Genomic DNA, 11,689 nt, shown 5'->3' on the forward strand with positions numbered 1-11,689 from the left:
GAGGTGGATGCGAACATACCTTCGGCTCGCCAGTACTTCTGTTAGTGTATGTGTGAGGCCTTTCCCAGTTGTGTCCTTCACAGCAGTGAACCCCACAAATGACTCTGCAATAGTGACTTTTTTCTTCTCATCTGTATCAATATATCGAATGATGACTGAGGCCTGCTCTTGCTTTGAAATATCAGGTGTGCAGTCCAGTTCCACTGCAAAGTACTTAGAGGACTTGATCTTGGCAGATATTTTACTCAAAACACACTCTGATATTGAATCTAAAAATTCATTCTGAGTGCACCATGTCAGATATCCAGTGGTTTGTTTGGAGGCAGCCTTTCTAAGATGCTCTGCCAGTGTTACATCATATTGTGCTATGAGCTCAAGGATTCCCAGAACATTTCCATTTTTAGGATTTCCTAACTGAGAATTTTTCCCCCTTAGTGGCAAGTTTCTCTCTGCAAGGAAAAGTATGCAGTCGATAACTCTAGTCAACACACTTCTCCAGTGTGCTTTTTCAGCTGCCATGGTTTTCTGCAGTTCACTATCAATAGTCTTACCTAGGCGTAAGCGAGATGCCATTTCTTTCCACGTCAGATAAGCATTTATGTGAGAACTACTGGTTTCATGGTGCTTCAGTGTTTTTGAAAGACATCGCCAGTTATTATACCCCTCCACAAGGCATGTGTCAAGAACTTTAGCTTCACCAAAAAGCTTACATGCAAAACAATAGACTCTGTTAGTATTTTTAGAATACAGTAACCAATCTCGTTCAACTTTCTCTCCATTAGACAGTAAACGAAAACAGTATGCTTTGGAAAAACACCTCTTATTCTTCTCTGATCTTGGATATGGACCATCAGAAACTTTCTGTGGGCCATTTACAACCATGTACTGCCTAAATGTGTCCCCCATTTTGTGTGGTAAAGGCCATTCAGATGGTACTTCTGAATAAAGCCTTGTCTCGGCTCTCTCCTCCGCAGCTCTGTGCTTCTCTCTCTCTTCATCATCTAGTCCTCTCTGCTCTTCCTCTCCCTCATCTGCACCTTTCTGTTTCTCATTCTCCTTTCTCGTGGTTGACTCACCATGACTGCCTGCACTAATTTCCCCCAAAAAAGAACACAATCAAAGATGGTCATCAGAAACTCAAACCATCATGGTATATAGGTTTTTGTTGCTTTCCTACTGCCTACCTGATCTCATCACTTGTCTCCTCTATCACTGACCTCATGTCTGTCTCCTTCATCCCTTGTCTGTGGTGTTCTCCATTAAGTCATGTGGTCAAAAAAAGCATTATTAGTTGTAAAAATTACAGATCTTACCGTTTTTAAAAATAATGTTTAAAAATTTGTGCTTGAGATGGACTAGTTGCTCCCTCACTTCCACCTGCATTAGACCAACCTGTTGCCTTCCCCTGTCTGTCCTGATTCTTCCTCTTTCATCATCTTCTCTTCTTTCTCTCCACCATCACAGCTGAATGACATAAATTTTGTGTTAAATAGGCTTAAAAAATACAGCAGTCAAACTACAATAGAAATTAAACTTTAATTTAAATCATCTCCTTGTTGGATAACAGTTACTGATTGGACATTACATCTGATCTGACTTATCAGATACATCACAACACCACTGTAGTGGTATTGAATAAGACATTTAAACTCAAGTGTCCCCCTGCCAAAAAGGTTGGTAAAATAGGTCACCAAACTTTTTGAGTTTAAGGGCTTTAGTGACTCTGATGACTAATTTGTCTGATACACACATGAACTTGAACAACTCGTCTTTAATTAAAGAATCCATAATACATATGAGTGAAAAAAATGCACCCAGGAGGGCTAAGTGTTGGACCATAGCTGGGCACTGCCGCCACAACAGCTTTAGCTTTCCTGTGTTAATATTTCCTGAGTTTTATTTCGGTCATTCTTACTTAGTGCGCGGTTATGTGTCTGTGACAGGTTTATGTATCAGATATTCATAGAAATACAAAACAAATCGCGTCCCTTAATGGTTTAATAGGGGAGGCAACTTTTAACAGCCAAATATGGGACGATTCCGTATTAGGCTAGCTGCTAGCTTTAGCTAACTTGATTATAACCTCCTGTCCTGCTAATACACTGACGGTACTTACCTACTATCTTTCAACCACATTGAAAGGCTTTTTTTTCATCCCGCCAACATCTTTATCCTTCTCCCTTTTCCTTTTTCTGTTTTGCGCCCCGGACAGCTTTTTTTTCTGCCGCTCCATTTTGTCAAGTGCACTACGAGTGGTAGTCTAAAATTTAAAAAAAAAAAAAAAACGCGCCTGCGTACTCTTAGGGGCGCGTGCACAGCCACCTGTATGGGAAGGGAGAGCGACAGGAGGGGAGGTGAAGGAGCAGAGGGGCGCCTAATCAGTGCTGTTCCCCTGTTATTGATCATTTCATTCTGTTAATTATAGAAAATGCCAACAAGAAAAAAACATTTTTCGAGACGGGGTTTTGGCGCCCCCTCTAGTGCAGCGCCCCTATGCGTTGCATACCCTGCATACCCACTTTTTGCGCCACTGCTGCTACGTGTGTATGTCCAGGGTGTAACCCGCCTCTCAGCCAATGATCGCTGGATATGAGCTCCTTTATGCTCCAAGAGTTAGTAGGTATAGATAATACAAGGATGAAACTGTATAATTTCTTGTGTGAGATTTTACTACTGTAGTAACATGGTAATGCATCTATTTTTACACATCTGTGTTAATGTATGTGTGTGGAACTGTACATTATCATACATCTCCCACTCAGTTTAACCATGACCACACCTTTAACTTATCCACTTGCAACATCCATACCCTACCTGGAGGATTGCTATGGCAACAGGTTGCCAGTAGCGACAGGGTACTTCCGTGACCATGTTACTGTGGCGATGAGCGGCGCGTCAGGAGAGAGAGGGGCGTGAAAAAAAAACATCGCGGAGCAGTGAAGGGTGAGGTCTGCCGGGCTCAGTCAGCATAGACAGGAAAAAAAAATACCCAGAGTCAGGCTTTGTTTTCTGCCATGAACTGAGGAGCCCCGCGGTCTGCCGGGACGCATCTGTTTGCTACTGCCTCTTGTTTCGGTGAAGGAAGCTGAAGGATACCGTCGCATCCACCGGAATGGAGACCTGCCGCTGACGGAGACTGTGGAGCTCCCCTGATAACAACAGGTTAGTGTTTGGACTCGGTCACTTTCTCCTGCATCTTCTATGGCTTCTACTGATACTGGAGGCATTTTAACGCGGTTTATCACCAAAAAATAGTAGATTTAAAGTGTGGAAGGTTTACCGGTTGCAGGAAGAGAAACGGAATTTGGACACGTTTCTAATTGCATGCACGTGCACAGCGAGGAGCCCCGCTGTGTTGAACCCAAAGGTGGCTTTTTATATTTTACAGCTAGATTATTACAACATGCTCGTAGTTAAATAAAGAGCATTTGGCAATATTGAAATGGCGACATCACTGTGCTGAGACTCAATCAGTAAATCGGTGGGTGTGTCTACCTATTATCACACTTATGTTCCTTATATTTAGATGTATTAACAACAAATTAGACCCCATTAGTATGAAAACGTTTGTTACTTTTATTTTTGGCTATTATTGATGTCCCGTTAAGTCATTTTATTTGTTCATATTTGTCTTTGCATTTCTTGACAAAAAACAAAAAAACAAAAAAAAAAAAACAAGACACACAGCCATTTGATTGAAAATAGCCCATTCTCTTATTCACTGATGTAAAACAATATGCATAAATGCTTTAAATCAGCAATGTAGAAATACAAAGTCTGAGAATAAAATTCTAATTTTAGTAATATGTATTATTAAAAATGAATATACCATGTCTGTTCATTTTTTCAGTAGATTAATGATAAAAGACAAACAGAAAAGATTTTTCTCAAAGCTTAGTGATTCTATTACCCTTTTCGTTTCCCTCTACACAAACACCTTTTGAATACTTTATAACCTTATTTATGGCAAACACAGACAGTGCCTGCAGCTTACATCAACATTCCAAAAATAACCTGCTTGTTTTTCTAAATTTAGCTCAGTATTTTTGTCACATTGAGTCTAGACTGACATCTTTACCAGGCGTTGATTTGCTATTGAACTAAAATAACTCATTCTGGTGAATTGTTTCTAAAACCTGACATACCGTAGTGTATTTGAGTCTTTTTCATCCTGTGACTATTTTCGGAAATGGTCACAGAAAGCATTTGCTGATGAGCAGAGACAGATGATATACCCTTTTTCAGATGGTTTCTCTCTTTTTTGAATCGTCACTGGGAGCTTAACCATTTTTTCTCCAGAAAAATGCTGTCAAGAAACGATCCCAAACTCGAAGTACTTAGTCATGGAGTCACTGATCAAATAAATGCTGCAAGGCTTTGAAGTGAATTACATAATCTTGTAACAAATAGCTGACTGGTTTCTGGCCTATAGTGATAATACTCTGTAACCTGGCTGCGTCATTGGAGGACAAACCGATGATAATATGACAGTAAACACTGGTGGAATATCAATTGGCCAATGAAAAACTATCTTGTTGCTCACCATTTTTTCCTCAGTAAAAGCAATGAATCTCTGTAGTCCAATATCATTTTTGAGCTTTAAGTGTGATGTATTACAGGCTGCTGATCAATGAGGCAGGGCTGGGATTTTCTCAATCTGTGTCTCTCTTGTGAGTTGCAGAAAGACCTCACCACCATCACCACTCCTCCTCTAAGGCAGGAGGAGACAGCTCCTCTTGTCACTTTGAGTTGTCTCATAACACATTCAGCATTTCTCCCAAGTGATTGTCAGTGTCTGAGACGGCTCTTCATGCTTACTGAAGCATATCCAAAGGACACAACCCAAAACAAAAAAAAAGGGAAAAAAGGATGGGAATTTTGGTTATGTAAACGTTACCCAGAAACATCTGTACTGCCGTGACAAATCTCAAAATGACATGGAGGAGAAAAAGATCTAAGCATGTCACGCTATATATTAAATGCAACCAAAAAAAAAAATTATTGTTATTTTATTCTTACAATCCTGAAACACCTCAACTGAATCCTCTTAAAACTGCTTTGACCTCTGCCGACTTCACAATCTGAAGCCTTGACATTAGCCTGTGTCCCTTGAAGAGACTCCTGTTCTTTCCGACACTCTGCCTTCATACGTCTTCACAACATTGCCTTTCCATTATGCCATTTACAGTCATTCTTACAGAGTTGAACTGAGAAATAGTTTCTAATTGAGTTCAGCAGATGCACAGTTTCAGCAACTGTTCGCTAATTGCTGCTGCCACTAGTCTGGAGGAGCTTTGTGTAATTAGGTGGTATGACAAGTGTTTAGGCTCCCCTAAATTACAGATTCAAAAATTTCTCAAACATGCATGAAAGAATCAAAGTTTAGGTAATAAAATTTTATCATGACATACAGGTAAGAAAAATGATTTTACATAATACCTCCTCCTATAAAGAACTACCTAATTTCTATGCAAAATATAAACAAACAAAAAAGTCTATCATTATCATAATTTACCAGTCAGATACTTCATAATAAACAATAAATAATAATAATAAAACCATATATATTTGGGTATTGCCTTACAAGGTTTTAATAGACAGTATTTACAGATTCTCTTGCTTTTCAGATGAATTCTGTTTTCAGCAACATTTTCTCTCTCGGGGCATTTTCTCAGCTAGAGAAACAGCCTTAAATGGACCCACTTACTGTTTTGAAATTGATTGAATTACCCTGCCTCGCCTATAGAAAAGGAAAACAGCTGTTTTCTTGTCAAAGTTTTTGTTTGACCCCATGCTGTTTGAACAAATGATGCACACAGCTGCCTGCCAAAATCACTAGGAGAAAAGAAATGTTGCGCTTGCCGTTATGCTCATACGAACACCCACTTCTAGGCTTCAAGATCAGTAGCAGTCTGCATAATTTAACCACATAAAAAGTGATTCTACATTATTATTAACATTGACTAAATATGAAAAATCTATATAACCTCCAGGTGTAAAGTTAAACTAATGTTAAAATGACTCACTCGCATTACTTGTAATAGTAAGTAGAAATCATCATCTGTGGTCTTCAAAAATAAAAATACAAGCAACCTTACATCTGCTATATTAATTCATATCTAATTTAAAGTTGTAGTACGGTGAAATCAGTATTTTTTCTTTACCCTTGGCTATCTTCTGATTAACAGTCAAATACAGTACTGGGTTGGTGGTTATGTAATAATATAAATGATGGATGTACCCCTTCATTTAAATCTGTAACTGATGCAGATGAGCCTTAAAGGGATAATCTATTTTTTTCATTGGAGTTGTTTGAAGTACTTGTGATTGGGCGTATGAGCCGTAGGAGCAGTCAGAGCAGTCTCAGTTTGGATAAGAACAGAGGATTTGCAGTGATGAAACCAAGGGAGCAGTTCCTCGGAGTGAAAAACAGCTTGAACTTCTAAAATGTCACGACTGTAAGAGAGAAAGGATAACACTTTCATATAATACGAAACTGATTTCTTTCTAAAACTATGATAAAGAACTGGAGTTTTAACATGGCAAATATAGGGCTAACCACAAATAAAATTGTTGAAGTTTTGATTCACTCTAAATGACAACTATAAAATGGTATTTGTATACCTTCAGATTTTTTTCCATTTTCACATCTTAAAAAAATTCAAAAATCAATTAAAAATGACCTGAATAAAACATTTTGTTTATTGAGATAAAAAGTTATCCAAAAAAGTCCAATGTGAAAAGTAAATGTACCCGAAACCTAAACACTGGTTATGTTACCATTGGCAGCAAAAACTGTTTTTAAGTGTTTATAAATCTTTCACACCCCTGTACAGAACCTTTGGCCCAATCGCCATTACAGAATTGTTTTAAATCAGCAACATGGGTTGAAGCATTAAGTTTCTGTTTAATGCCACAACATCTCAAGTGCTTTAAGTCCAGATTTTAACTCATTCTAACCACTTAGTTTGTGTTTTTACCATTTAGAAGCGGACTTTCTATGTGTTGCAGATCTTTGTCCTGCTGCATAAACTAAGTCTACTTGAACTTAAGGTAATAAACTGAATTTCCTTCAGGATATTTTGATACAGAGCAGAAATCATGGTTCTATTGTGGGACTTTGTGTAAGTTCTGAAGCACCAAATTATCACCTGATTGTTAACCTATTTCCACCACCATGAGTATTGGTGTCCTTTTTCTGAAAGGACCTACCTTTTTGGAAGGTGAGTGACCTTCCTCAAAGAGTAATTTTTTTAGAAGGTTACTCACCTTCCAAAAAGTAGCCAACAGAATATTTTCCTAAAAGTCTTGGACATCATCAAGATTTCTTGTTGCTCAATGTGAAGCCAGCCTTCATGTTCTTAGTTGTGGTTTTCGCCTTTGAACGTTCATCATAAACATTCAAAGACATTTATGATGCCTTCGAACTGAGTCAAGTGACCCCTGAAGTTTGAGTAATATTAAACTGTCTTTAGATCCGGGCATGGCTTGCTTTTTGAAATCTTTTAGCCAACTTTATGTTGTCATACAGTCTTTTTAAATTATTTCTTAATTCAGCAAAAGTGGTTGTAAACCTCCCTTTGTGTGGTTAATATCATTTAACTCCTCTTTGCAAAAACCGAGTTAATTGTTAACTCAGTTTTTAACCTGGTTATTGACATTATTCAGTCAATAGCCACATAGTTGACTGAATAATGTGATTATTCAGTCAATGGGATTTAACAAGGAAGGTGATGTTTTTTTCACTGCACTTCAGTTTTTTTCCCTTACATATGTCTGTCATTCTTTAAACTAATCAAGCTTACTAGGATATATAATTCAATTAAACATTTCCTTTAACTATCAACACTACCACATATGTCTACAAAATAAATCTAAAGTTAAAGCGAAATATAAAAATATATTATTTGATCAGTAAAACCAGTTTTAACAAGCATAACTTAATTAACTAAATGCCTAGTTTTGAGGCTTAGTAAAGATAATACTCATTTGGTAAACCAGACATTGGGAAAGCATTCACTCAGTTTGCGCCCTCTGCAATTTTGCAAACACATGTTGGAATTTATTACCATAAATCTTAGTTTCAATCATAGTTTGATTCATAACTTCCCAAAGTAAGTACAAAATGACGAACCCCCACTTTACGGTGACAGTTTGGTCTAATGGTTAAATCCCAATCAAATTATTGTTTAAGGTTTTTAAGTAATATGGAGAAAATTTACAACAAACCCAAATATTAAGTCAATGTTTCTCAGTATTTTTGATTTGTTCTGTGAAGGAGCAACAAAATAACATAAAGAGGCACTGCCACTAAACAAAAGTTAGTATGACAGTCCAAAGTCAACTTTTGTGATAAAAATTGTAGTAAATGAGCCAAAACCCATTAAAGATTTATATATCTATATTAGGTTTGCAATATTTGACTCTGCAACTGTTCACTGCATCTGCTTGGTAATCTGTCCTTCATCCTCCTGCTGTAAACCTACCTGGAATCATGCTTCATTGATGCAACCTTGTCTGGGGAGAAATTCATTTATCCTCATACCTGCCTGTGCTCAAAAATAAATGTTTCTCCCGAATTTAAATTGCTGCCGCAGATATGCTGCCTATCAGAGTAACTCACAGAGGACAGGGCGGAAAACGTTCACAATATCAGGCTGCATAATGATGCCAGTGACTTATCTACCTCCAGACCACATTGCCTCCAATAAATGTTGCATAACGAAAACTCCACATTGACAATTCAAACCCCCAGAGCTATTTCGATTTTTATGCTGAGTTGTTGTTATTCACTGATTAAGCTTTGTGGCTGGAGTTCTAAAAATAGACTCATCCATAAGCAAATTCATTCTGGCCTGAGACTCTTTATGTCCATTTGTGAAGTCTAAAAAAGTATTTTTACTTTTTTTTTTGGTTTCACTCTTTCAGCTGTCAAATCTCAGCGGACATAATCTCTAACCTATCCGTTTGGGTTTTCTCACAGGTCTTAACCCGTTGAACTCAAATTTCACTCAGAAATCTTTCAACAAACGACAAAGCGCTGGAGCCGAGACGGTCAAGCATGGATGTGCCCAGGATGGCCGAGGGCCTCTTCAGCAGCACGCTGTCCTCGTCGGGAGGTGGCCACCATGTCCCCTCCTACCTGACGTTGGAGCAGAAGGCTGCCTTTGTCTTTGTGCTGCTGCTCTTCATCTTCCTGGCCCTGCTAATCGTGCGTTGCTTCCGCATCCTGCTCGATCCTTACCGCAGCATGCCCTCATCCAACTGGACAGACCACACTGAAAAGGACACCTTTGATTACCGCATTGTCTGAGGAGCCCAAACAAAATTAGACTTACAAAGCACTGCTGCCCTACGTTCGGATGACTGCTGATTCACTTGGAAAATTTAAATTTTTCTGAAAAATTCTCCAAAGGTTCCAATTGATTATGATTGGTTGTGAAAAGAGTTTAACAGCTTCTCTCTGCCAAATAAGAAAGTTCTCAGTCAGTTATCACTGGATCCATAGTTTGAAGCGAATCTGTCAACCTGCACACTAAGATGATGAATAAGAACTCGTAAAGGTTCACTAGAAATAGGGACTCTAGTCTGAAACTAAGAGGCAAGTTGCCCTTAAATCGCTAAAACAAAGACTTTGGATTTCAGTTAAACCTGTACTTTAAAGACTTGACTCAGACTTGGACTAGGACTTACCTGAAACAACGTTTATCTCATGTGATCAGGATGAAAGTAGCCTATCAAGTGTAGATCAGCTGAATGTTCTACACATGTTGTCCTTGAAATTAAATATGAATTTATAGTTTTAATGTGGAAAAGATTCTACCCTATGAATTTTCAAAATAAATTTTTTTAACATGTTGAATTAAATATTGCGAAAAAATGTGAAATGCTCAAGGATAAGGATTTGAATTCACAACCTAAAGAAGTTCTGTGTTTTAGGCAGATGGTAGCTATGGATCCGGTCAGAAAATTGTACTTTTAGTCATCATAAAATTAAGACGTGGCTCAGACTTGACCCTCAAAGACATGACTCGGACCTAGAAAAAATAACTCGTGAACATCTCTATGGTTCACAATCGTTTATTCCCCGCCATCCGTTGTTTTGTGGACTACCTCACTCCTCCGTCTCATGTCTGAAGGTGATTCCTCACAGTTCACACAGGGTCCAGTGTTTTTTTATATACAAGCCAGATAAATGGTGGCAGTGTTTACATCTGATCACATCCTAAAATTTTTATGGATAATGTAGACAATCAGTGTTTAATATAGCTTAGAAAAATGCAGTGTGACTAGTTTGGGTTGTTGAAGTCATTTTTTAAGAGTATTTTTTAATTTGCAAAGAGGTACAGAAGACTTTGTGTGATATGATCCATTCAGAAAGGAATTTGATTGCCTTATGTCTTTATTGGAAATATAAAAGTTCTAAAAAATATATATAAGGTCATAAAGCAGGTGTCACAATCAGAAAGAAGACATTTTTGGTTGAAAAGTTCCCTTTAATGCTTCGGAACGAATTGGAACAGACAGACGCCAGCAATGAGTTATTTACTGTTATGTGTGCGTGTGGTAGGAAGAAAAAACTAACCTGTATGTGTCCCTTCAGTTACTGAAGAGTTTTGGTTTCATCGGGTTTAGATGTAAACAACCAAAAGAGGCGTTGAAGTAAAAAAAAAAAAAATTTAAAAATTACCGTGCTGTAATGTGTGCCTAACTTAAAATATGTTCTAGGTAAAAGAGAGAAAATGGGTTAATATTTTTAATTTTTAATTTTTATTATGTATGTCTGTGTATATGAGTGAGTGCATTTGTGTGTGACGGCCATTAAAAAAAATCTAAACAGCATTTTACTGCCTGCAGTTGGTATATTGACAGTTGGTATGCCAGATCTGCAGAGTGTTGATGTTGAAGATGAAGCATTTTCACATCCAACCCTTTACAAACTAATGTTGTGGCTCTTTCTTTGGGCAACTTTTCAACTGTGCGCCTTATAGTGTAGATTGTTTACATTATCGTAGGTAGCAAACACACTGGAGACTCTATTGCAACAGTGTCTTTGCTCTTCACAGATGTCATATAACTTGCTAAAAAAAATGACTGGAAAAAAACTTTAAAAAACTCTTGTCCCTGGTTGGACACAAAGTGAGCTGTGATCCTTTTGAGGAAATGTGATGTTCTTGTGGTCTGATGTGGCCTTTTACTGCAAAATGCAGATGTCGCAATGTTGTGCTGAGGTGAGTTTCTCTGACTCTCTTTTTTTTTCCTTTGCACGTATATTCTGCAGAGTATCCTGTCCATGCATGATAAATGGTGAAGTGCTTTAATCCTGATGTTGTAGTTGTGGGTCAGTTGCTCAAGTAGCCTTTTTTCTGTCTGTTCTGGAGCCTTTTGTTTCGATCTGTTTCTTTGCCTTGAGCTGCTCTTCTTTTTGTAATAAAAATGATCAGAGTCCACAACGAGCTGTTTTATGTCTTTTATTTGATCATGTTAATAAACCAGGGTGTAAAAGTTGGTTTTGTTAAGAACAAACACGTGGAATGGGGCGACGAAATGGTTCTTTGAATCCTTCCTGACCTTTACAAGGCAGTATCTGCCCAAGGCTCACACATTCTTTTCCATATTATCAGGGTTTGGCAGGGGTAGCCGGCAGGTGTCTCGATTGGTTTGCTATGAGACCAGACACTTTGTGTGG

At 38.0% G+C, this 11,689-nt stretch overlaps 1 protein-coding gene and 1 long non-coding RNA gene across 2 annotated transcripts; both read left to right on the forward strand.

The window, feature by feature from the left end:
- The first annotated feature begins 221 nt into the window (after positions 1–221).
- LOC116715563 (uncharacterized) lies at positions 222–742 on the forward strand. Its single transcript, XR_004338190.1, has 2 exons — positions 222–314; positions 532–742. It is a non-coding gene; the product is annotated as an uncharacterized LOC116715563 (long non-coding RNA).
- Positions 743–2,849: 2,107 nt separating this feature from the next.
- On the forward strand, positions 2,850–11,456 carry LOC116717806 (cortexin-3). The gene is made up of 2 exons (XM_032559426.1): positions 2,850–3,162; positions 8,984–11,456. The coding sequence occupies exon 2, from the start codon at positions 9,062–9,064 to the stop codon at positions 9,311–9,313; it is 252 nt and encodes an 83-aa protein (XP_032415317.1). The 5' UTR covers positions 2,850–3,162; positions 8,984–9,061; the 3' UTR covers positions 9,314–11,456.
- The last annotated feature ends 233 nt before the right edge of the window (positions 11,457–11,689 follow it).

This window comes from Xiphophorus hellerii, chromosome 3 (genome assembly GCF_003331165.1).
Source record: "Xiphophorus hellerii strain 12219 chromosome 3, Xiphophorus_hellerii-4.1, whole genome shotgun sequence".
Classification (NCBI taxonomy): domain Eukaryota; kingdom Metazoa; phylum Chordata; class Actinopteri; order Cyprinodontiformes; family Poeciliidae; genus Xiphophorus; species Xiphophorus hellerii.

What these genes read in the sequence shown, in the direction of transcription:
- LOC116717806 (XM_032559426.1), top strand. Translation starts at nt 9,062, where the DNA reads ATGGATGTGCCCAGGATGGCCGAGGGCCTCTTCAGCAGCACGCTGTCC.